Source organism: Topomyia yanbarensis, chromosome 1 (genome assembly GCF_030247195.1).
Source record: "Topomyia yanbarensis strain Yona2022 chromosome 1, ASM3024719v1, whole genome shotgun sequence".
NCBI classification, from domain to species: Eukaryota; Metazoa; Arthropoda; class Insecta; order Diptera; family Culicidae; genus Topomyia; species Topomyia yanbarensis.
In genome coordinates, this window is record NC_080670.1 from 167,701,887 (window position 1) to 167,727,532 (window position 25,646).

At 36.9% G+C, this 25,646-nt stretch overlaps 1 protein-coding gene across 3 annotated transcripts in view; it reads right to left on the reverse strand.

Annotated features, from left to right (window-relative positions):
- The window catches only part of LOC131680582 (uncharacterized), a 483,677-nt gene that overhangs the window by 136,915 nt on the left and 321,116 nt on the right, over window positions 1-25,646 (reverse strand). For all 3 annotated transcript variants that reach the window (XM_058961308.1, XM_058961303.1, XM_058961298.1), the window contains one exon: window positions 11,080-11,263. In XM_058961308.1, the coding sequence (XP_058817291.1) occupies window positions 11,080-11,263 (184 nt within the window). The remainder of the gene's footprint in view (window positions 1-11,079; window positions 11,264-25,646) is intronic.

The following is a 25,646-nucleotide window of genomic DNA, read 5'->3' on the forward strand; positions in this document are numbered from 1 at the left end:
AATTACTCATTTTTAGTTGATTTTTCATAAAAAATATAATTCGGTAAAAAAATCTTTTGAAATCTTATGTGACAGACAAACTTCTCATGTGAATTTTAGGCCTAAGATCACGAAAATCCGATAAAAACTGGTGATGTTATTAAGCATCAAGTGAAAATTGTTCTGTTTTTCACATATCTCTTTTGGTCTTAAAAAATATTACACTAGTTTACATGAAAAAAGTGTTTTCTGGATTAATTTTGGATCGCTGAACACGAAAATAATACTCAATTTCTCTTTCAAAGAAGTTTGAGTTTAAAAAAAATGTTTTTCTTCTGCTTCCTCATTTTTGGTTTTGCTCTGTTTTTTATTACAGAAAAATGATTTTTCATATTTTCAGAATCTTATGTGACAGATTTTAACAATTTTAAGGAAATCGCGATAAGCTAAAAAGAAAGTTGTTTTCTAAGTTAATTTTGGATCACTGAATACGAAAACAAAGTCCACTTTTTTTAAAGAAGCATTTTCAAGTTTTCTTCGAAAAAGGTGTTTTGGGAACTATTTTAGTTATTTGTCAATACCTCGTTCAAATAGGATCCGGTCGAAACAGTTCGAAAGGTATTGGTATGCCCTTTCCGAAAATGTATAATATGTACAAATGTACATTTATTATGATCACAATCGACCAACGTAAAAAAAAGTCTAATGTTTGACCTTTGTTTTAAAAAAAATGCATATTTCTAGTTAATTTTTTATAATAAATCAGAGACAGAAGAAAATTCTTTTAAAATCTAATGAGATAAATAATCTTTTTGCATAAATTTTAAGCCAATGCACAGTGGTCCAGATCGCTAATTTAGGAGGAATTTTTACTTTCTGACAAACCTGTATAATTTAGCCGTATCATGTCTTAGGATGAATTTGTGTACTTTAGAAGATGCTTCTTTTTATTGGAATAGTTATTAGGGTGGTTCTAATTTATCTAAAATACGAAAATAAACTTTTTACTGATGAAAGATAGAGCTCCACAGTCTTCCACAAAGTTGTAAAGTAACTTATTTTGAATAAATTTGTTGAGCATATTAAAGCTCTATCTCTTTTAGTTTTTGTTATACAAGAAATTTAAAAAAAAAGATTAGGGTGTTCCTGAAAAAAACGTTTTTTTAGTATAACTTTCGTATCTTTTACTTTTTGTTAACACAACCTTTGAACAGCTTATTGAAAACTTCAAGCCGAGTATTTTTCTCCAAGACACCGAAGGTCTAACTTTTTTCTTTAAAAAGTTATGGACACTTTTCGTTAAAAAAATAGCCTATTTCAAGGCTCAATATCGCTGATGCGGGCACCTAAAATTGAATTCTGTTTCCACCACATGAAAGACCATACTTATTAGTATATTTGAGCAAAAATTGGCGAATACGATATTTTTTTAAAATTTGCAATTTAGATTTAAAGTTTGTAGTTTTGCAGGTTCAACGCATTAAAGCATTTACACACATATCGTTGTATTATGAAAAAAGCCACTTTCAAATATCATTCTCTCATCGCAGCAAGCTTTGCATAAGTGAAACGACTGTCAAAAAAGGTTTCTGATTTTATTCGTTTTAAATAAAACTAGTAAATATGGATATTAGTCGAAGAGAGTTGGCGAATTTGCTTATTGCTGGTAAAAAGACAGATGAACTGCTTAAGTTCATTACAAGTAGTAATCCAAATGTAAAATTGAGACTTGTTAATGTTCGAAAGAAATTTTATATTTTGTTAAAACAACCTTTGAACAGCTTTTAGAAAACTTCAATCCACGTTTTTTCATAACTCTGAAAGTCTAACTTTATACTTTCAAAAGTTATGGAAACTTTTCGCTCATAAATAGCCCTTTTTCAAATGTCATTATCTCTGATTGGGGCAAATAAAAGTAAGTTCGGATTGAACCATAGAAAAGAACATACTTTTAAGTATATTTGAGCAAAAATTGGAAAATATTATTTTTTTTAAGCATGTAATTTTAAATTTACTAACCAAAGTTTTAAATTTTATCGCATAGCGACATAAAAGAAATTGCCTAAAGCCTTTGTATTTCCTTTTCTGTTTTGCTTACATATCAACAATACAGAATGTGTTCATTAAAAATAATTTGGTTATGACAACAATTTATGATTTATATAAGGAGAATTTATTCAATGCCAATTAATTCAAAAGTAGATGCATTGCATTTTCAGGTATATCCAGCGGTGCTCGTTGAATTCGACGTTTACATTTAAGAGAAATTATAGGATCTGATGAAACAAGAAGTCTCTTGAAAACGTCATCAAGATTGACGAGTCGATCGAATTTGCGTGCGTGGAATTCTCGGAATCTGCGAATACTTTTATTCCTGGTTTCTTGAACTTCTTCACTGCACATACCTACTGGCAGCATGTTATGTTGAATAATGCTTCCTCCATGGACCAGGAGTTTATGCACGGTTGGTGAGAGAGCGTACCAACCATACAGGCGTACATAAAGCAATCGTGTATCTTCGGCGTAACTCCGGTAAGCATCCGCGTTAATTCCCAATTTGCTGTTGATGATTGTTAATAGCACATACATACGTTCTAGCAACATTTCGTCCAACCCGGTTTCTTCTGCAACGACATCTCGGTTTCTGAAAAATTTTCGAGCTGTGTTACCATCGTTAGAATTTCCGCCACCTGGCAAAGGTTCGCTAATACGAAGACCTAAACGGTCACGTAACGCTTGTCGAATTTTTATTTGTCGTTCCTTAAGCTCGCTGGTATTTTTGCCTACGCGCCAACGCGGTTTTGCTAGAGCTAAACGGTAAGCAATATTCAATAGTACCTCCATTGCTCGTATTAATGCATGTAAAGGTGAAAAAACATATAAACTATCCGGTGGATCGCTGGCTTCCAGTAAAGGATCATTCAATCGCTTTCCGGAGCGTTTGCATATATAACACGCTTGAGACGGTGTGCCTGTTACGTCATTCACTACCTTCGTATCAACCATGGAAAATATGAAGCTTGAACTAATCGGAATCTTGCGCATATTAACATTTACTATAGTCGGGACTAATTCATAGATTTGCTTGTTCATCGCGGCAACTTCATCCTTTGTTAGTTCAGGATTTTCCTTCTTAAAAATTAATTTTACTGGTCGGCACAGGGATACTGAAGATGGAAAATCATTATTCCAAAGAATGCAATCTCTTGACTCATCTTTCCGGCGACTAACTACACGTAAAGGTACTATAGATAGAGCAAATATATGCGAATCGTTATACTCGAATAGTTCTCCATTTTCATCTTCGTCAACGCACATTTGCTTGTATCTATGTTCAAGTGGAAAAGAGACTGTCAGTCAAAGTTTAGAAGAAAAATAATGTTGCCTACCGGGAATGGTTGCTGCTTCCATCGCAGCCCCACTTAAAGATAACAAACGTATTATCCTCAGGATGCAGTGGTAGAACTCCAATATTCAGAAACGAGATGAGTCGTTCCACGGTATGGTTAACAAGAGCTTGAAGGGGAACATACGCACAAGAAGGCTGAACAGAAATTCCTGAAAAAAATTGTTGATTCAGGGACGAATCTTTGAGAATAGTACATACCGATCGGATAGCATAGTTTCTTTTCTTCTACTATTTTATTATACGCGGGATAAATGTCCAAACCCTTCTGCATAACTGAGCTGCGTATGTTTTGGTACTGCGCCTTAGAAAAATCATTTTCACAAATAAATCTAAGTGCCTCCTCCGCAGTAAACGCTTCTGCAATCGGGACAGCCATAGATCCTAAATTCTCTACGGTAGATCTGACGGGACTTTTCGACAATCGTTCGATTTGTCTGCCAACTAAACGGAAACCAGTAGAATTAGCGTTGACGGCTGACGCTAAACCAAGTTCTTCCGTGGAATACTTATCGCGCAACTTTCCTAATCTTTTTATTTTGGCTCTGCGACATATTTCGGAAAATGGTTTCCTCTTTCGGCCTTTACCTTTACCTTCGACTTCGAATCTTAGCTTTCCTTCAAGCCACACAAAATTTTCCAGCTCAAACCGAATTTGCGTGCGCTTACTCCGAATCCACAACCTTCTAAATTCCAACATGAAGATTTTTATTTTCTTCCGAGCACTAACAAGTCTCAATTTTACATTTGGATTACTACTTGTAATGAACTTAAGCAGTTCATCTGTCTTTTTACCAGCAATAAGCAAATTCGCCAACTCTCTTCGACTAATATCCATATTTACTAGTTTTATTTAAAACGAATAAAATCAGAAACCTTTTTTGACAGTCGTTTCACTTATGCAAAGCTTGCTGCGATGAGAGAATGATATTTGAAAGTGGCTTTTTTCATAATACAACGATATGTGTGTAAATGCTTTAATGCGTTGAACCTGCAAAACTACAAACTTTAAATCTAAATTGCAAATTTTAAAAAAATATCGTATTCGCCAATTTTTGCTCAAATATACTAATAAGTATGGTCTTTCATGTGGTGGAAACAGAATTCAATTTTAGGTGCCCGCATCAGCGATATTGAGCCTTGAAATAGGCTATTTTTTTAACGAAAAGTGTCCATAACTTTTTAAAGAAAAAAGTTAGACCTTCGGTGTCTTGGAGAAAAATACTCGGCTTGAAGTTTTCAATAAGCTGTTCAAAGGTTGTGTTAACAAAAAGTAAAAGATACGAAAGTTATACTAAAAAAACGTTTTTTCAGGAACACCCTAATCTTTTTTTTTTAATTTCTTGTATAACAAAAACTAAAAGAGATAGAGCTTTAATATATTCAACAAATTTATTCAAAATAAGTTACTTTACAACTTTGTGGAAGACTGTGGAGCTCTATCTTTCATCAGTAAAAAGTTTATTTTCGTATTTTAGATAAATTAGAATCACCCTAATAACTATTCCAATAAAAAGAAGCATCTTCTAAAGTACACAAATTCATCCTAAGACATGATACGGCTAAATTATACAGGTTTGTCAGAAAGTAAAAATTCCTCCTAAATTAGCGATCTGGACCACTGTGCAATGGTCACAAAAATCTGATGAAAAATGTAGATGGTATGAAGCACTGAGTGAAAAGTGTAACTTTTTATTTTTCGCACAATCATATTTTCGGCTGAAATAATCTTCTATACTTGATAGTTATTGTTTGTGTTGGCTACTGTCTTCTCGAGCTTGCATCCATCCATCCTGCGGCATTTGAATGGTTTTGGATATTTCATTGTACAACTAAGTGCTCTTTTTAAAATGTGGAAATATTCGTTGGAAAAGTTTTGTTTTGTCCGTGGAAAATACATATTTAACAAATTAAAGGAATTTTTGCCTTCTGCTTCAACAGGGTTCGCAGCTGATTCTCAGTTCACAGAACATTACATGGCTAGTGCTACAATCCCACTGAGTCCCGGTAGGGACTCGAATATTTGATGACTGGCTTATGAGACCAGTGCTACACCCCCTAAACCGCCGCATCAGGGCAGGGACTGCTAAATTCATAAAATTTCCATTTCGCTCAATGTGCCATAGCATCAACATTTTTCATCCGATGTTAGTAATATTAGGCTTAAAATTATCGTAAACATATTATCTGTCATATTAGATTCTAAAAGGTCTGAAAAAAGATTTGTTTTTCCGCAAAAAAAAATCAAATAAAAATGAGTAACTTAAAAATAGTCAAAAATGCACTTTTTTAAACTTTGGACGCTTGCAGCACTAAAAATTTTACGTATGATTGACACATATTATATGTTTTTGGGAAGGGAATCTCGGCACCTTTCAACCTGCATATTGACTATATTAATTGGATGATTTTGACACTAAATATTGACTAAAAACTACAAAAAGTGCTCAAAAATTAGTTTTTTGCGAAAATCATAAAATCGCTTCTTTGAACAAAAAAATGAATATTGTTTCGTGTTCAGCGACCCAAAATTAGTTAAAAAATACTTTTTCTTGAGGCTTCATTTTTCTTGTAAACTAGTGGTATTCGAAGGGTTAGAGTCATTTGTGGACATTTAGCATAATGGACATTTGGCATAATTTTGGGAATTTACCACTTTTACATAAAGGTCATTTGAGATAAAGGTCATTTGGCATAATTTCTAATTATGCGTAAAATGAAGGTCATTTGGAATACCGGATGTTTGGTATAACGGACATTTAGCAATTTTGAGAAGTGATCATACTGGAGGTCATTTGTCATTTGCCTTATCTACAGTCTATCTACAGGGAAATAGACATCATTTTAAGCCGTGCTACTGTTGAAGGTCCAAAATTGATTAATCAATTCTTCACGCCATATCGCCGTCTATTGGCCACGCCAAGCTGTCTGACATCGCTCCGCTGCGTCAGACTTAAACTAATTCATAGCCCCTTCGTTTAAGTAATCCGGGGGTCGCTGCTTCCGACGGCGAGATGGCGGCCACCATGTGCTAGTGCAGTGTGACAACCGATGATTCAAGATATGTAAATTCATTCAATAAATCATCGTTTGAAAAACTTGACGATATGCAGGAATGATAACGTTAACTATCGTCTGAATCGAAGGGTATATAAATCGAAAAAACAGCTCATGATTTAAATAAGGATAATAAGGATAATTTTAATTTTTAAAACGCTGCATGTTATGCTAAACGTTAATGGAAAGCTAAAACAAATTGGCGATCAAAGTACTGATAACCAAAACAAAACATACGCCTGAGGGATCGCAGTTCCAGTGCGCTGCATCAACAAAAAACTCGTAATATGTACAGCTTACTGAAATGTAAAATAAAAACTACAAAAATTATAAAAATAAAACCGTTTTTGTAAGAAACACCCTCAAGCTTACATTTGGATTTCTCGTGCAATGGAAGGTATAAAAGCTAGAGCTTGCATGTCTTCAGCAAATTTGTCTAAAATGAGTTGCTCTACAACTGCATTGAAGACAGTAAAGTTTTATCTCAATTCGCTAAAATTTCAATCGAAAACATTTCTTAAATTAGAACCACCCTAGCATCTGTTTGAACAAAAAGAAGGGCTTTGCAAAGTACAAAAACTTTGCCAAACATATAGTGGGGCTTAGTAATTTAAGTTTAACAAAAAGTTAAAATTCCTGCTAAATTCACATTCTGGACCACTGTGAACTGTGACGTCTTCGGCAACGTTGCTTGGTATAAGTTCCTCTACAATGTTGCTAAAGACTGCAATATTCCATCTCTCCTCATTCAGAAAATGATTTTTGGAAGACCACAACAATGAAAGCCATCCTAACACCATGTACATCAGAAGGAGGCCTGATTATTTGTCCTGAAGACATCGTAGCTCTAAAATATAAGGTTTAGCTATAATCATTTCTGTATTCCTAAATTGTGGATTAGAACCACTGTGCAATGTCAAAAACTTTAAGCGAAGTGGATGGAGGTCTAAAATGATGTCCAAATGATGTGAAATTTGTCATCTGAGTTTACTTTGACAGTTGTCACAATATGAAGGAAGGGCCTGTGAGATTTCAAAAATGAGTGTTTTTTGCAATGCCTCATCGTCTATGACAGCAGTGTAAAAACTTATTGTTATTGTTATTGTAATGGCATTTCGTTACTGTGCACTTAATCGGTGTAGTCGGTACTACACTCATTCAGACTTGGGTGTTATCAGTCTATCTCCCAGAAAAAAAACGAAAACGCTTTGGATGGTTTCCGGAACCCTGTGAAGTTCAACCGGAAATGATACGGAATTTTGGCTGTTTCCGAATCGTATTCCGGCTCCAGGGACACAACCGATTCCAACTAGAATCCGGAATACGACTTTGAACCAGCCACCACCGGCTGAGATTAACTGGGAAGTTTCCTATAATTTAATCTGGGAAATAAAAATTTTCTGGCAACGCTACAGCACCCCGGAACTCTAATGATTTCGCCACCTGGGCGTCACTTTGACGCTACGGAATGAGCTTTCGACAAGTTTTGATTCGAACGCGCGCAATTTCGCACGAAATTTTTTATGAAATTTTGCATGGAATTACGTATGAAATTTCGCAAGGAATTCCACGCAGAATTTGACGTGGAAATTCGCTCGGAATTTTGGGCGGGATTTCACTTGGCACTCCACTCGGGATTTTGGGCAGGATTTCACGTAGAATTTTGCACGGAATTTCGCGCAGAATTTAACGCGGAATTTCACTCGGAATTTTAGGCAGAATTTCACGTGGACTTTCATTCGGAATTTTGGGCGGGATTTCAAATGGAATTTCGCTCGGAATTGCGAACGGAATGTCGCACGGAACATGGCGTGGAATTTTGTTGGAATTTCGCGCGAATTTTACACGGAATTTCGCATGGAATATTGCCCAGAGTTCCGCGCGGCACTTCGCACGGGATTTCGTGTGGAATTTTGCACGGAATTTCGCATGGTGTTTCGCGCGGAATTTCGCGCGGAATTTGAAGCCTAATTTCACTAGGATTTTTGGGCAGGATTTTACGTGGAGTTTCACTCGAAATTTTGGGCGGAATTTCACGTGGAATTCCGCACGGAACGTCGCGCGGAACTTTGCACGGAATTTCACACGGAATTTCGCGCGGAATTAGACGCGGAATTTGACACTGAATTTGACGCGAAATTTCACTCGGAATTTTGGGTGGAATTTCACGTGAAATTTCGCGCGGAATTTTGCTAGGAATTCCGCCCGAATTTTGAACAACAGAATTTCGCGCTGTATGTCGCACGGAACATCGCGCGGAATTTTGTTCAGGATTTCACGCAAATTTTTTCACGCAGAATTTCACACGGAATTTCACGCGGAATTTTCGCGAGGATTTTCGCACGGAATTTCATGCGGAATTTTACACGGAATTTCGCACGGAGTTTCGCGATGAATTTCGCGCGGAATTTAGGGCGGGATTTCACGTGGAATTTCGCGCGGAATGTCGCACGGAGCATCACGCGGAATTTTTCTCGAAATTTCATCCGAATTTTATACGGGATTTCGTGCGCAATGTCGAACGGAACAGCGCGCAGAATTGTACACGGAATTTTGCATAGAGTTTTGTCCGGAATTTCGCATGGAAATTCCGTGCGAAATTCCGCGCGGCGCTTATACGGAATTTTACACAGAACTTCGCACGGAATTTAGCGCGGAATGTTGGGCGGGGTTTCACGTGGAATTTCACTCGGAATTTCACTCGGAATTTCGGGCGGGATTGCTAGTGGAATTTCGCACGGAACCTTGCGTGGAATGTCGAACGTAATTTTGCGCGGAATTTCGCAAGGAGCTTCACCCGGATTTTTTTTTGTGCGGAATTGCGGACGGAATTTCGAGCGGAGTTTCGCGTGGAATTTCACTTGGAATTTTAGGTGGGGTTTAACGTGGAATTTTGCGCGGAATTTCGTAGATGATTAGTTTGGGCTGCATTGTATTAGCAAGTGTTCCATTTATTTTCTATGTAAATATTTTCTTATATTTTTACCATTTTATTTAACATTTGAATTGGAAATTGGGAGGGACCATCAGGGTACCCGATGGAAGTGTGTTTGTTTTGCTTGTTTTAATTAGAACTTTGTATGTTTAAATTAAATCTGTGAAGTTATAGATGTTTAATGTAGATGAAATGGTAGCAAGGTAAGGGACTGTATAAATATAACCGGAGTGATATATTCTATAAATATAAAGATGCAATGGATTTTTTTTTCACGAAAAGAGAATAATCAACGAGGAAGTCCTCCAATGGTTATGTTTGCTGAATGTACCAGCTACAGCTTCATGGTAACTAATGACTTCGACAGCAAGCTGAACTGTTCCCGTTCAGAAATAATAAAGAAAACTAAAAGTTTATGTACAAATAACGATCGTAGTACCATCCAACATGCAGCAATGCTATCAAGCATAAAACTCAGCAGAGATTTACTGATTATCCCAAGTGAACAAATTGAAATTTATTGTGCTTTTAAATATGCGTACAACACTTGAAGTCAATACTCCCCATTAGGATAGCTAAATGGTGTGAAAGAACACCAACAACCGAGATGCATCTGCACTATTTCACGGTATACGAAAACAAGCATCTCGTTAAACAGTCATATTCAATCGTTTCTTCGTCTTAGCTAAAGAACCTTTTTATATGCCGGGACAGCGCTAATTGCTACGGACAATTAGATGCAGATCGCGAAGTCAACTAAACCTAACCTTTGATTAAATCGAAGCTTTTGACCGTAGGCATTCCTTTCATTCTCCATAATTAAGTAAATTCTATTATTGTTTTTTTTTGTTGACTCCATGAAACATGCACGACAAAACATGTCGGTTTTGGGGAATTTAAATTTCTCTAGAAATTATTTTACTTGGGGTGATTCTTTCCATTTTTATGAAATATTTTGTATATTTGTATATTACGACATCAACAAATATAATTGCAGAATTAAAACCCACTGTTTATGCTGTTTCAACCTACTTAGATTCACTGCCACGCGGTGTTCCCAATTTCTATACAAAAAGACGACTTTTGTCCTTATTTGAACATTATAAACAAAAATTTTGTGATACTTAAATCTCCTATGTTATGATAGTCTTCACTTCTAATTTTAGCACACACATGGCAACTTCATCGATCTTACCAATCTCAATTGTTGGTTTCATTTTGGACAATTTAAAACTGCATCGCTACCCTGAATCCGATCCAAGTTAGCTATCAAATTTCGCTTCAACCTCAACTCTAGAATTTTCAATCAAGAGATCCGAATCCCACTGTTCCAGTACAAGACATATGAATCATTCGTTACGAGCATCATAATGTGCCACATTTATTCTATAAATTTCTAACGGTTTATCACCAATGGGGCATGATTGTTTCAATGCGATACAAACGGAACCCGTCCCGAGTGCTCGATACACCATTCCACAATTTTCTCACAAGACCATGGGCACTTGCAACAAAATAGAAATGGAACAGAGAAGAAAATGCAACCTGCCAATCAGATCCAATCAGTGCAGATGTCGATCTGAAGCGACAGGCATCTCGCAACGCTCAGAACGAGTTTTGGTTTTCGCCTTACGCACTACCGTTTTCCGCACCAAGCCATATCTGGCGTGTGGTAGCCAAACAAACAATTTCAATTAATTACCATCCATTTCAAACAGTCCAGACATCCCATCTGGGAGGCCGCATGGATCGGTGCCATGCCGTCGCGGGCTCGCACATACAGCGATCCGCCGGCTTCCAGGACTAGAAATTTCAGCACCTCAAGATGTCCCTCCTGAGCCGCTAAGTAGACCGGGGTCACGTCGTTGTCCATCTGGGTATTGGCGCTGAAATGGAGAGAGAAAAAAAACACACACAAATAGGTTAGTGATAATTGGGTAATTATTTATTGAAATAACATGTATTTAGGGAAGACGCGGTTTCAAAATGATTGAATTTCACATACACACTCGGTAAAAAGCGAAATGCAAACTGGTTAGTTCTAAACTAGCTCGCGGATCAGAAGATATGGTGGAGAGACTGCATCCAGAGAATGCCGCCGCTAGGAAATAGGTTACGAAGCTAACAGCCTCTCTTGATATGTAGGAGCTGGTTGGACCGGATTCTTGCCGGGTAGTCGCGTCCCCGCCGGTCGGCTGGAAAAACGTTCTCTTTCGATGGGTTGCGATACGGCGGAGACGTTGCAAAAGTGGCACAGCAAATAGAGGAAAATAAATACTGTAGGTACCACGAAAGTGGCGGAGATTCGGCTGGAAGAAGTGTGGCAGGTATGGATGCAAAATATATGGGTCTGGAAGAGGCAGAAAATTGATTGTGTGCGCTGCTGGTTGCCTTGCTTCTTGATAGCGAAAAGTTTGAGGAAAGTGTTTTTCTACAAGTTTTGCGTATTAATGAAAGTGGATGGATGAGTAATTACTCATTCGGCAATGTTCATGGTTTGAATGGGGTCAAAGAGTCAAATTAACATTTTTTGCTAAACGATTTTGCAATCGAAAGAATTTGGGATGGGAAGATAGCTTTGTATTTTTTTGTAATAGTTTGAGTGAGTAATGGAGTTTCGTAGGAAACCTTCATCGACCTAGATCGAACTATTGAACCAGCTGGGAAATAAAGAGATGATTGTTTGTTATTTCGCGAAGAGCTCTTTCAGCACATACGCTGGGAATGCAGGTCTGGTGAAACAAATTTCACTCTATGTAATGAGATACATATTTTGAAAGCAGAGAGGAATGGTCAAGTGTTCCACCATCGACACGTAGCTCATCGTGGCTGTCGAGCCATTGTGTGTAAGTGCAAAGTGTACTAAGAATGTATTAAATATTTCCATAATTGAAACGAACATAACCAGTAGACCGGCAACAATTTTGACGTTTTACATTTCTTATAAAAGAAATGTATAGAATTCGCTCAAACTTTCAAGATTTTTTCCGAGGCCCGGAGGGCCGAGTCTTATATACCAATCGACTCAGCTCGACGATTTGGGACAATGTCTGTGTGTGTGTGTGTGTGTGTCTGTGTGTGTGTGTATGTAACGGACAAATTCTCATTCGTGTTTCTCAGCAATGGCTGAACCGATCTTATCCAAACCAATTTTAAATGAAAGAACTAAAAAATAGTATGAACGCTATTAATTTGTTTTTGATTCTGATGTTTAGTTTCCAAGATATGAATGTTTTAATGCGTAAAAACGGCGTTTTTTGCAGTTTTTTTGAATTATCTGCCGAAATTGACAATATAGATTAACAATTTATATGTTTTTAGACAGCTTTAACGAATACCTTTCGAACAAGCTATAGATTGTTGAAATCTGACTATTATAAAAAGAGATATTTAACATTAAATGCGGACGAAAGATTTTTATCATTTCCCATTGCCAGAAATATGACCAAAAACATGTAATCTATTATTAACGCCAAAACGGCTTATTTTAGGTCAATTGTATCTTCGGAGAATTTAATGGAGGTAATATGCCCTTTCTTTTGATATAGTGCTTTTGCTGATTAATCTCCCTATGAGTGAGATATTTTCATAAATTTTCTTGGAAGTGATTATATCGAAATGATGCCTTCAGCAAATTTGTAGCTCTTACTTTTACAAATAACTTTACTGAAGACTTCAAATATCTATTTTGAATACTTTAAAAGTTATGGCTTGTTGTTTGTTGATTACTCTTTGTCACCTATTTATTGTTCAATATAGTAATAATCCATTGAAATAAGCCAAACAATATTACGATAAAACGAATTTTGTATTTCATTTTTCTATCTACAACCGCTAGAAATAATCACCGAACACTTCCAAGTTGTCTGGAAGGAACTTGATACCTTATCAGTACAAAAATGTTCATTTGTGCGAACCTTCTCACTGCAATTTTTCTAACTTATAACCATCGGATCGATCTGAAACATATCGGAACATGCAAAGCGAAATAAATAATTCCAAGCAACGGCGTAGCCAAGAGAAGGTTTTGGGGTTTAACACCATACAACCACCCCCCCCCCCCACCACAACCAAAAAAAATAATGGATTGAAGTTGAAAATTTATTGATGCAGACTGATTTAATTCAATATTACAATAACAATTATCTGATCCGTAGATTGATAACCTGTTGTTGTAAACATCATGAGGACTTTTGGTAAATTGTCGGAATGGGGTCCTGATATGTAACTGATCTATTGGTCTTGATTTCACAGTTGTCTAATAGCATCAATATCAAATTCCTGCCTAAAAACATTCCAATAGAAAATTCCAGAGTTCTGTAATCAATCATAATCCTCAGATTTCTTTTCAAATTGAGCTCGCTTTTGTAGAGATGTACTGTAATAAAGGTCTTTATTTAATAGGAAGCGAAGTTAAAATTGATTTAAAAACGTGTTTAATCCACCTAACAGTGTGATGAGACATTTCTTATAACTCTTATCACTCTCTTCGGATATTATATCGTTTGAGAACATTTAGAACTTGATGCTTCGCGATGTTTTTGATAACACATACTACATGGGATAGTGGCAGGACTCAGAGAATCGCTCAAATCAGCATAGGACAACATCAGTGCTAGAAATCTCAAACAAAATCAATGGGAAAGCGAAAAAATGGCCCATAAAATAGACATACCAACGAATTATTGCTAACACTCTGTTAATAAAATATCTATATTGTGGTGGGAAAACTGAATTTTCCTAAAGGGGTTATATATTGTACTGAAACAAAAAAAACGTTTTTTTTAATCGATTTGAAGTTTATATTTTACTCAAATTTCCAACGCGACTGAGAACTAAGAAATCAACGCTTTTTCTTGAAAAGGGCGATACTAGCAGTGATACCATTCAAAGAAAATCAACAGTGAATATTTCCAGACTTGGTTTTATTTCCTATTTAAGAACTATTGTGTTTTTTGACATCCTAGCTTGCATGATTCAGTGATCGAAACCCAAAACTTCATAAAGTATTTGAAATTATTAAATTAAAATTTGTTTTTGCTATTGAAATTGACAAAATGATAGTATCGCCCCTTTGGCGATTGTTTACTTTTTCGGTCCCATCTATCAGCATTGAAGTATCGCCCTTACGTTTTTTACATTTCTTATAAAAGAAATGTATAGAATTCGCTCAAACTTTCAAGATTTTCTCCGAGGCCCGGAGGGCCGAGTCTTATATACCAATCGACTCAGCTCGACGATTTGGGACAATGTCTGTGTGTGTGTGTCTGTGTGTGTGTGTGTATGTAACGGACAAATTCTCATTCGTGTTTCTCAGCAATGGCTGAACCGATCTTATCCAAACCAATTTTAAATGAAAGAACTAAAAAACAGTATGAGCGCTATTAATTTGTTTTTGATTCTGATGTTTAGTTTTTAAGATATGAATGTTTGAATGCGTAAAAATGGCGTTTTTTGCAGTTTTTTTAAATTATCTGCCGGAATTGACAATACAGATTACCAATTTATATGTTTGTAGACAGCTTTAACGAATACCTTTCGAACAAGCTATAGATTGTTGAAATCGGACTATTATCAAAAGAGATATTTAACATTAAATGCGGACGAAAGATTTTTATCATTTCCCATTGCCAGAAATATGACCAAAAACATGTAATCTATTATTAACGCCAAAACGGCTTATTTTAGGTCAATTGTATCTTCGGAGAATTTAATGGAGGTAATATGCCCTTTATTTTGGTATTGTGCTTTTGCTAATTAATCCCCCTATGAGTGAGATATCTTCACAAATTTTCTTGGAAGTGATTATATCGAAATGATGCCTTCAGCAAATTTGTAGCTCTTACTTTTGCGAATAACTTTACTAAAGACTTCAAATATCTATTTTGAATACTTTAAAAGTTATGGCTTGTTGTTTGTGGATTACTCTTCGTCGCCTATTTATTGTTCAATATAGTAATAATCCATTGAAATAAGCCAAACATTATTTCGATAAATCGAATTTTGTATTTCATTTTTCTATCTACAACCGCTAGAAATAACCACCGGACATTTCCAAGTTGTCTGGAAGGAACTTGATAACTTATCAGTGCAAAAATGTTCATTTGTGCGAACCTTCTGACTGAAATTTTTCTAACTTATGACCATCGGATCGATCTGAAACCTTTCGGAAAATGAAAAGCGAAATAAATAACTCCAAGCAACGGCGTAGCCAAGAGAAGGATTTGGGGTTTAACACCATACAGCCCCCCCCCCCCACCACACCAAAAAAAATATTGGATTGGAGTTGAAAATTTATTGATGCTGACTGATTTAATTCAATATTACAATAACAATTATCTGATCCGTAGATTGATAACCTGTTGTTGTAAACATCATGAGGACTTTTGATAAATTGTCGGAATGGGGTCCTGATACGTAACTGATCTATTGGTCTTGATTTCACAGTTGTTTAATAGCATCAATATCAAATTCCTGCCTGAAAACATTCCAATAGAAAATTCCAGAGATCTGTAATCAATCATAATCCTCAGATTTATTTTCAAATTTTCAGCTTTTTTCCTACACAATATTACGAAAGCTTATTAAACAATTTTTCCTAATAAGTTTGTGAAAATTATAAACTATTTGAAATTTTTTAATAGTTTTATTTTTTATTCAACCGTGATTTTTTAATAAATAGTGACCATCGCTTCACAACGTAGTCTATTTTTCATGGCTTGCGGTGAGCACGATCTCTCGAATTGCTGAACTGAAAATTATGGAATAGAAATTAATTTTTAGTATTCTTTACAGACCCGCTGGTGCCCTAAGACGATTTCGCTAGATTTTTAGAGCACTGTGCACTAGACTGCCCAGAAAAATGATGAATTTTTGAAAACTCAATCGGCCCACCCCTGAGTCGATTCCTAGTCCCACCAGGAGTACTTGTACCAAATTTGAAGCAAATCGGACAAGTCTAACTACCGGACCAACGTGCCTGAAGTTTATATTGGATTTTTCAACAATTTACATGAAGAAAACTCACTAGCTCGTATTTTCGCCGCTAGGGGGCACTGTATACATCGTATTATCACTGTAAGTGAAAATAAGAAAGGTATTTTAATTATCTACAACTTAGTCGAAGACTGCTAGTAAATCCGGCTATGTTAAAAGAAGTTATTAAACTTTTAACGAAGTGATGTCTGAGTCAGTTTTGCATGGGGCCTAGCAGTGCATGGTTGTGTATCAGTGCTCGAGTCCCGCGAACTATATATTTTTGTGAAACAATGGTTAGATTTAGCCGAATAGTATGTTTACAAGAATTATAGTAAATAATACGAGTTATGTTTTGGTTAGAAAATTTTAGTTCCACCTGTGACCGCATAGAGGGCGCCACTACTAACTTTTCATAGAAGAGAGATAGAGTATCAAGATGTTCAGAAGAAATACTGAAAAATGCCTGTTCTATAACTTTGTAGAAGACACCAAATTTCTATCTCTCTCCGTTGAAAAGTTAGTGTTGGCGCCCTCTATGCGGTAACAGGTGGAACTAAAATTTTCTAATCAAAGCATGACTCATATTATTTACTATAATTCTTGTAAACATACCATTGAGCTAAACCTAACGATTATTTCACAAAAATGTTTAGTTCGTGTGAATCGAGTACTGATACACAACCATGCACTGCTAGGCCCTATGGAAAACTGACTCAGACATCACTTCGTTAAAAAGTTAATAACTTCTTTTAACAAAGTCGGATTTACTTGCAGTCTTCGACTAAGTTGTAGACAATTCAATTATCCTTCATATTTTCACTTACAGTGATAATACGATGCATACATTGCCACCTAGCGGCGAAAATGCGTGCTGGTGGGTTTTCTCCATGTAAATTATTGAAAATTCCCATACAAACTTCAGGCCCGTTGGTCCGGTAGTTAGACTTGTCCGATTTGCTTCAAATTTGGTGCAAGTACTCCTGGTGGGACTAGGAATCGACGCAGAGGTGGGCCGATAGGGGTCATTTTTTTCCTGTCACGCTACTGTGCACCCAGTGCATTAACGCAAGTGACGGAAGGTTATCGAAAAGTTTCGTGAAAATGAAAATTCCAGTAATGATGATGATTTTCCCAAACGGTTCGTTTTCGTGAGGTTTTTATTTGTTCTTTTGCATTAGGATTAGCGATAATAATACAAATCAAGAATACTACTGGGAAGTCACCTTTAGAAAAAGTCGACGTCGAAGTAAAATTTGAAACTATGCACGCATGTACTTCAGAGATAGCGTGATATCAGGAGCTGCAATTTCATTTCAACGCTTTTTTGTGAAAAGGGCGTTACTTACAAATGGCTTTTTTCATACATGCGAATGAGGGCTTTGAAACGCAACAAATTAACCTTAAAAGTTTTGATTCTACGATATTACTTTCTTAAACTACAGCAAACAAGTAGGGTGGGCGTAGCGTAGTTGGTAAATCGATTGCCTTGTACGCAGCGCACCTGGGTTCGAGTCCCGACCCCGCACATAGGGTTAGAAATTTCTCATAAGAGACTTTCCTAACCCGAAGAGGCGAAGGTTAAAACCTCTATAATCGAAATAAAAAAAAATACAGCAAACAATACAACGGGCGAAACTGTATTTTTGTTTGTTTATTTAAAGTTTCGCCCTCCATGCTCCATGCAAACAAACAGGGCGATACTTTTTTTGCTAGCAGTTTAGAGGCGAAACTGTTATTTTCGTATTTTTTTAGGATTATCAAGCTGATACCAGCTGTAAATAGTAACAATGATCTCTATTGAAAAAACACGGACGAAATCGGTTGTGTAGAACGGTAGTTATTGTAAAAAACGTAAGGGCGATACTTCAATGCTGATAGGTGGGACCGAAAAAGTAAACAATCGCCAAAGCGGCGATACTATCATTTTGTCAATTTCAATAGCAAAAACAAATTTTAATTTAATAATTTCATAATTTCAAATACTTTATGAAGTTTCGATCACTAAATCATGCAATCTAGGATGTAAAAAACCCCAATAGTTCTTAAATAGGAAATAAAACCAAGTCTGAAAATATTCACTGTTGATTTTCTTTGAGTGGTATCACTGCTAGTATCGCCCTTTTCAAGAAAAAGCGTTGATTTCTTAGTTCTCAGTCGCGTTGGAAATTTGAGTAAAGTATAAACTTCAAATCGATTCAAAAAAAATTCGATTTTTTTGGCTCAGTACAATATATAACCCCTTTAGGAAAATTCAGTTTTCCCACCACAATTTAGATATTTTATTAACACAGCATTAACAATCATTCAATATTTTATGGGCCATTTTTTCGCTTTCCCATTGATTTGGTTTGAGATTTCTAGCACTGATGTTGTCCTATGCTGATTTGAGCGATTCTCTGAGTCCTGCCACTATCCCATGTAGTATGTGTTATCAAAAACATCGCGAAACATCAAGTTCTAAATGTTCTCAAACGATATAATATCCGAAGAGAGTGATAAGAGTTATAAGAAATGTCTCATCACACTGTTAGGTGGATTAAAAACGTTTTTTTTCGGAACACCGCTAATTCAAATAGTAATTGGAAGCCCAAATCATATGCAAAATATGAGCTTTATCCGATAACTCTAATTTACCCACAAGAGGTTTCAACGAAATTCGGAAATAACTTAAAATCCAATACTATGCTATATTTCACCCTAAGGAGGAAAATTTGGTAAAAACCAAAATTTCTCACTAGGGTGAAAATTTGTTGGTAAAACCAGTCTTTGCACTTGAGGGCACAAACCCTAGTGAGAAATTTTGGGTTTTACCAAATTTTTCTCCTTAGGGTGAAATATAGCATAGTGCTTTCGCATAGGCCTGCTAAGCCAAGACATGTTTCGGCTTCACTGTGTCTCATCGGCATAAACAGAACTTCTGCTTGAACGGGACATCACGTTTGATCAGTCGTTCGATTGAAACACAAAGAGTGTTTTAGTTTTAAGGGATTTGCGTCAAGTCGGCTCTAATCTATTCCGACAATAAGTTAGTGTCGGTTTCTGATGAGGCGAAACCGAAATGCAACTGAGTATTAAAATTCATTAAAAAATTCCATAATAACTCTGCATACCTCAAAATTTATGGTAGCGTAGCTTATTTTATAACAAACAGCTTTGTTGAAAATCGTATATTGATTGAAGGTTCCCCCCCCCCCCCCCGGCAATGTTGATCCTTACACATTAAGCTATATATCTGCAGATTTTGGAATGCACAAGATTATACTGTCATTTTGTACTAAATTTTTTGTTTCTTTTGCCTATTTTTCATATATTTTCACACACAAACTTGAAAAGTCTTGTGAGTGGGCTAGAATTTCCGAAAAAACTCATATTCGACAAATGGTATGCGAAGCCAATTACCGTTTGATTTAACAGTGTTCCAAAAATAAATCAAAATTGTTGCGGGTTTAATAACCAGCCATGGAATCATAGTTTGGAGAAATGAAAAAGGCACAATTGCACCACTAGGTGGATTAAAACAGGTGTTTTGGTCAACCGTTTCACGGTGTTATTTGCCACAAACCTGTGATAATTTTTTCACGTTAAGTGTACGACAATAATGTCTTAAAAAGATGTTTTGAGATAATCCAAGACCTTACTTTTAGTGATAAAGTTGCAGTGATTAATCCCCTTTGAAGTGAGATATTTTTGCCTTTCTCAATAGAAAGGTATTGCAATTGCTCTGAAAACCGACTTTTTAACGGAGGCCCGCAGGGCCGAGTGACATATACCATTTGATTCAGTTCGTCGAGTTCGGCAAATGTCTGTGTGTGTATGTATGTGTGTATGTATGTATGTATGTGTGTGTATGTGTGTGCGTATGTGACCGATTTTGACAAACTTAGTCTCAAACGAAAGGTGCAACGTTCCCATAGGCTGCTATTGAATTTCTAATGGATCCGACTTACGGTTCCGGAATTACAGGGTGATAAGTACGAACACGCAGAAAATGTCGATTTTAATAAATTCTGCAATGAATGCATAAAGGTGAAAAATTTTCCAAAATATGACCACAACTGCTTCGATTTGTAGTATTAGGTCACTAACATCCATTCAAAGTCTATTTGACCACATTGGCCACCATCCTCGGTTCCGGAAGCACCGGCGGAAGTATCTAAATTCAGAATAACAGTCACATCGGTTTCTCGGAGATGGCTAGACCGATTCGACCGATTGGCCTCAAATGAAAGGTATTGCGTCCCCGTAAATGGCTATTTAATTTCATCTCGATCCGACTTCCGGTTCCGGAATTACAGGTTGTGGCGTGCGATCACATAGCAAATAGCGATTCAAACCGATACTCCGATGAAAGCAAAAAAGGTAAAAATTTCGCTAAAATGTCTCTTAAACAACTTAAATTTGCTGTTCTAGGTCACCGACGGCCAACCAAACTTTCGTTGACTACATTGACCACCATAGACGGTTCCGGAAGTGCCCGGGAAATGCCATCTTTCATAACTAGCAAACTCATATCAGTTTCTCGGAAATGGTTGGGCCGATTTTCACAAACTTAATCCCAAATGATAGCTATATTATCCCCAGAGATGTCTGTAAAATTTCGCACGGATCGCTTGTATGGTTCCGGAAATATAGACTGAACGGTCCGGTCACACATGAAATTCCCATATAAACCGGAACTCAAAATTTTTTTCAAAGGGGGGACCTCATGAAATTTCAGAAATCGAATTCGTATTTTTGATGCCAAACATCTTTAAAATGCATGAAACGTCGAGATTTTATGTTATCACGAAAATTTTTTTTTTTAAATCGGCTTTTTGGGACTTTGCCGATTTAGCACCTTTTTTCAATTTAATATTAATGTGGCTGTTTTTTCTTTCACAAAGTTTTAGAACTCGAATAATGATTTCTATTCTTGTATATAGTCGTCATGTCGTGTATAATAAAAATGTAATATATACATTTGGAAGCTTATAATGTATATAAACAACGCAAAAATTCTCGTGTTCATGTTTGAGAAAGGCACAATTGCACCGCTAGGTGGATTAAAACAGTTTTTTTTTAAATTTGTCCTACTGGAGCTATAGAGGGTCTCGAAAAGGACTCCCCGTCAGAATCACTCACTACAATTGCAGACGAGACGGGTAATGACACCCACTAAAACATTACTTAGGGCCAATTGCAGCGGGCCGTGATTCTGAATGTGATATTCATTGTACGGTTCCTAAAGGTGCGGGCGTAGGGGCTTCACGTGTATCATCGCGAAAAGCTCGAGCGTTTGTCGTTAACGTGTTCGATCGTGTGGGCGTTTATTTGTCGCGTGTGCCAGCGTGTATGTCACTTCGGGTGGATAAGTTCCATTTCATAACCGTGTATCCATCCGCGTGTATTTTTGGATGATCGCGCGCGGACCGTGAATCTAATACTTAATTTTCGATGTCGGGTTAAGATGCTAGAAGAGAGTGAGTTCTTCCATATCACTAGAGTTCCCGGTCATCAGGGATGTTATGCACCTCAGAGCAAATAAAGCGAAGAATAACAAACGCTCTTTGCACTTTTCATGCGAACCACCGCTCTTCTCTTTTGCAATAAACCTCTTCACTCCGATGCGTGTATTCTACTCCATGGCTGCACGCCACAAAGAGTAGAAATAAAGAGGCTCTTTAGTGTGTATCTTGGTCCCACGCGCACGTTAGTAGAGAAGGCAACCAAATTTTTAAAACGATCTTCCGATCAAACTTTATCTGAATTGTAGTTTGATTCGCTTTCCCACCTGCTTTCCAGTAAGGGGAGGCACAAAAAAGTGGCTCTTCAAGGTGACTCTTTGAACGAAATTGTGCAGCTCTTGGTGCACAGATCTTACTCTTTTTCGTTTTCATGTTTCTCTTTGTGCGGTCGTTCTGCACATCGCAGTGTTTTTGTGCTGCTCTATTTTTAATCGGTGTATTTCGCTCTTTGTGGCTCATTGTGTGAGCAAATAACAAGCCTGCCGGTCCTGTTGCTGTGGAACGTATTGTCTAGTGAATATGAGCGTCATTTTTATTTGGTTCAACTGAGCGCATGCACCTAGGCTACTGAGACCGAAGCTAGAAATTTTTTGAACGTGACCGACGCATTATCGCGCGAACATGGACGTTAGTAAGTTCTTGCTTGATTCCGCGTTTATAAGTTTATTAGTGTTAACACATTCACTTAATCATCGGGGTGTTCCATGTTTGCGAGACCGTGTGTTTTGGTGTGAATGGATGATCGCGAAGCTCTTAAGTGTTTGTATGTTAACGTGCTGAAAACTAGAAGAGATTGAGATTCGACATATCACTAGGGTTCCCGTTCATGTCGCCATGGGATGCGTTGCTTAGTGGATATGTGCGTCATTTTTTTGGATAGGTTCAACCGAAGGCATAAGGCTAGATAGCAAAGACCGAGGCTAAAGACTTCCTAATGCGACTGATTCATGATCGCGTGAGCGGTGGGTTAATGCTTGAGACCTCGTTTGTAAATTGTTAATTCATTTAATTACCGGGGTGTTTTAATGTTGACGAGATCGCGGGCATAAATATGTGTGAATTGCATGTTTACGTTTGTGACCAGGTTTATGTTATCGCGAAGGTTATGAGCACTTGTACGTTGTGAATAAGAGAGATTGTGAGTGTATATGAGAGAATATTAAAATGATTGTGTAAGTGAGTGATCGTTTGAATCTAATTTAAGATACAGTAATTAAAGAATAAATAGCATTCCGACAAAAGAAAAAAAAGATGCAAGGATATTAAGTAAAAGTGCATAAAATGGCTGTTATAATTTTTGGTATAAATGAATAGATCTTCCCCAATGAATCTAATCAAATGCACGAATTAAACACCGGAAAAAAGTGAGCAACGAATCTTATGAAGGATTGCCCACTATTCCATCATATACGCCAGCTCTGCCTCCATTCCCTGACCCAGTTGTCACAAATACTCTGACGAACACATACACAAATAGACATACGACTAGCACATAACAATTGTATACTAGTACTAAAACCTACAATTATTGCTACACTAGGGTTAATAGGCTTCTACTTTTACATTTCTTTAATTGATTAGCCTGTGCACGTCCGATAAATTGACACACAATGTAGTCGACCGATAAATTGACACACAATGACCTCCACTGTGAGTCGTGTCCTCCAACGCCGTCATTAAGCTGTGGAATGATGTTTGCAAACATGGCCCACAGCAAAAGCCAATCAACTTCGACCCGTCAATTGGCCACAATAACCGCCCAAAAGCAATTGTCTGTCAGATGTTCTTGAGCACTGATGTACGAAATATACTTTGTTTTGTTTGCAATACTATCAAACCATCCACCTATGGGAGAGATTAATACCCTTTGAAGTGAGAGATTTACAACATTTTTATGAAAATATGAAAAACAAGGTAAAGTATTCGGAAACGATGAAGAACTTGTGTTTGCGAACATCTTTACTTCAGACCAATATTTTCTATTTGTGATACTCCCGAAGTTATACGCCGATTACTATAACTTCTAAATTATCGTAGGTAAAACATCAGTATGTTCTAGGAAGTGGATCGTCTTGCCAAGATACATATATTTCCAGCAAAGACTATCGGTCTATCTCTTGTGTTTTGGAAGTTATTGGGTAATTTTCGATAAAAGTGCGAAAGTTTCAACCGTTGAAGTACGATTAGTAAAACATGTTTTTAGCGAATAAATGCTTGTTGGCTCTAATCTCGGACTCTGATGACCACTTCAAAGCAGTTTCGGGTTAAGATCTTTTTATAGCAGCAGAGGAGAGAATAGAACAAAACAAAAAGCAATGATAAAATTTTCAGTGAAGGGTGGTTGGGAACTAAAGGGAATCTTTGTGAGCTTCGTAAGAAACAAATAAATACGTAGGGTAAAAGGGTAAAATACAACACACCGGGGCAAAATGCCCCAATCCTATTCCCAGGACTCATGAATTATCTGAAAAGTAAAAATGACTGATAATAGTCTCGTTTCATGAAATCAACGTACTAAGTTAGTTTGGTATTTTTAATATGCTACAAAACAACAATATATAGAAAAGTCAGTTTGCGTAATACAGTTAGAGCACATTGTTACATCTAACACCTCGTTCCTGCCAGATAATGCAAAGGTTGGATAATTTACTACATTGCCTATCCATCGAACTAAGGAATAACAATTTTTTAAATTTTAAATTATCATTTTTTAAGATTTAATTACGTACTGAGCATCAGAAAATGTCCATATAAGATATCGTTTGTCTTAAATGCAACTTTCGTTTTCTTAAACCAGATTTTGATTATTGTGAAATACTCCATCCAAACCTTAGTGACCATGACTTTTTAATTTAAAAAATCCCAACAACTGGGATTGTGCCCAAGCTCACTGGCATGAGAAGCAGTGGCGCTCACCCAGGGCCGTCGTGTGGTCTTCTGGCACCCTTGGTGGGGTCTTACTTTTGCGCCCCTTTGGTGTTTACTGTGGCTCCTTTTCAGTTCGACTTTAGAACAATAATTTAGTGTGTACGTGGAAATGGTACACTTATTCTTACTTATTTTATTACTGACGAAAAAATTCACCGAAACGGATATCACGAAAGTACGCCCAGATAAGCTAAGCATTGTAGTAACCTATCTAAAGCAAACAAATGACAAAACTGTAGGTATTTTATAAAGGACTGTCGTGTATACATGCCCACCCATAAAGTTGAGATGGACGGAGACGTCACCGATTCGAGTTTTCCAGGCGTAGATCTATTGAAGCACGAGGTTGGATGTTTCAAGAACCCCTTTATCCAGTGACCGAAGATTTTGAATGACAAAGGCTCGATGTAGCAAGCGCGCAGGAATCTTTAGGGTGACTCTTTCATTAAGAATGTTGAAAAGACCGCCTACTTTGGAGAGAGTCCACCTGACATATTACCATTGCCCGGATAATCTGAAACATTTCCTTAAAAGACATTCTTAGCACTCTTTTCCAGAAAACTACACAAAATATACTGTTTTGGTTCAGAAAGAGTACGACTCTGGCATCCCCTTATGGGAGGGACATCTGTTGCTGCATCTATAATGAGATTATTTGTTACAAAGCCTAAGCAAACAGATCCAGATCTTAGTCATTCGAAGTCCAACGAGGAGTTTCCAGCATTTCCAGGAAAACCAAAAATCTCACGTGGTTCACATTTCAACAAAAGTTGCACTGGGTATTCTTAGGTTGACGTTAGGGTACTTTGTGTTATTGCGGAGTCTTAAATTCCCAAAGTACGACACGGAGTTGTCTTCT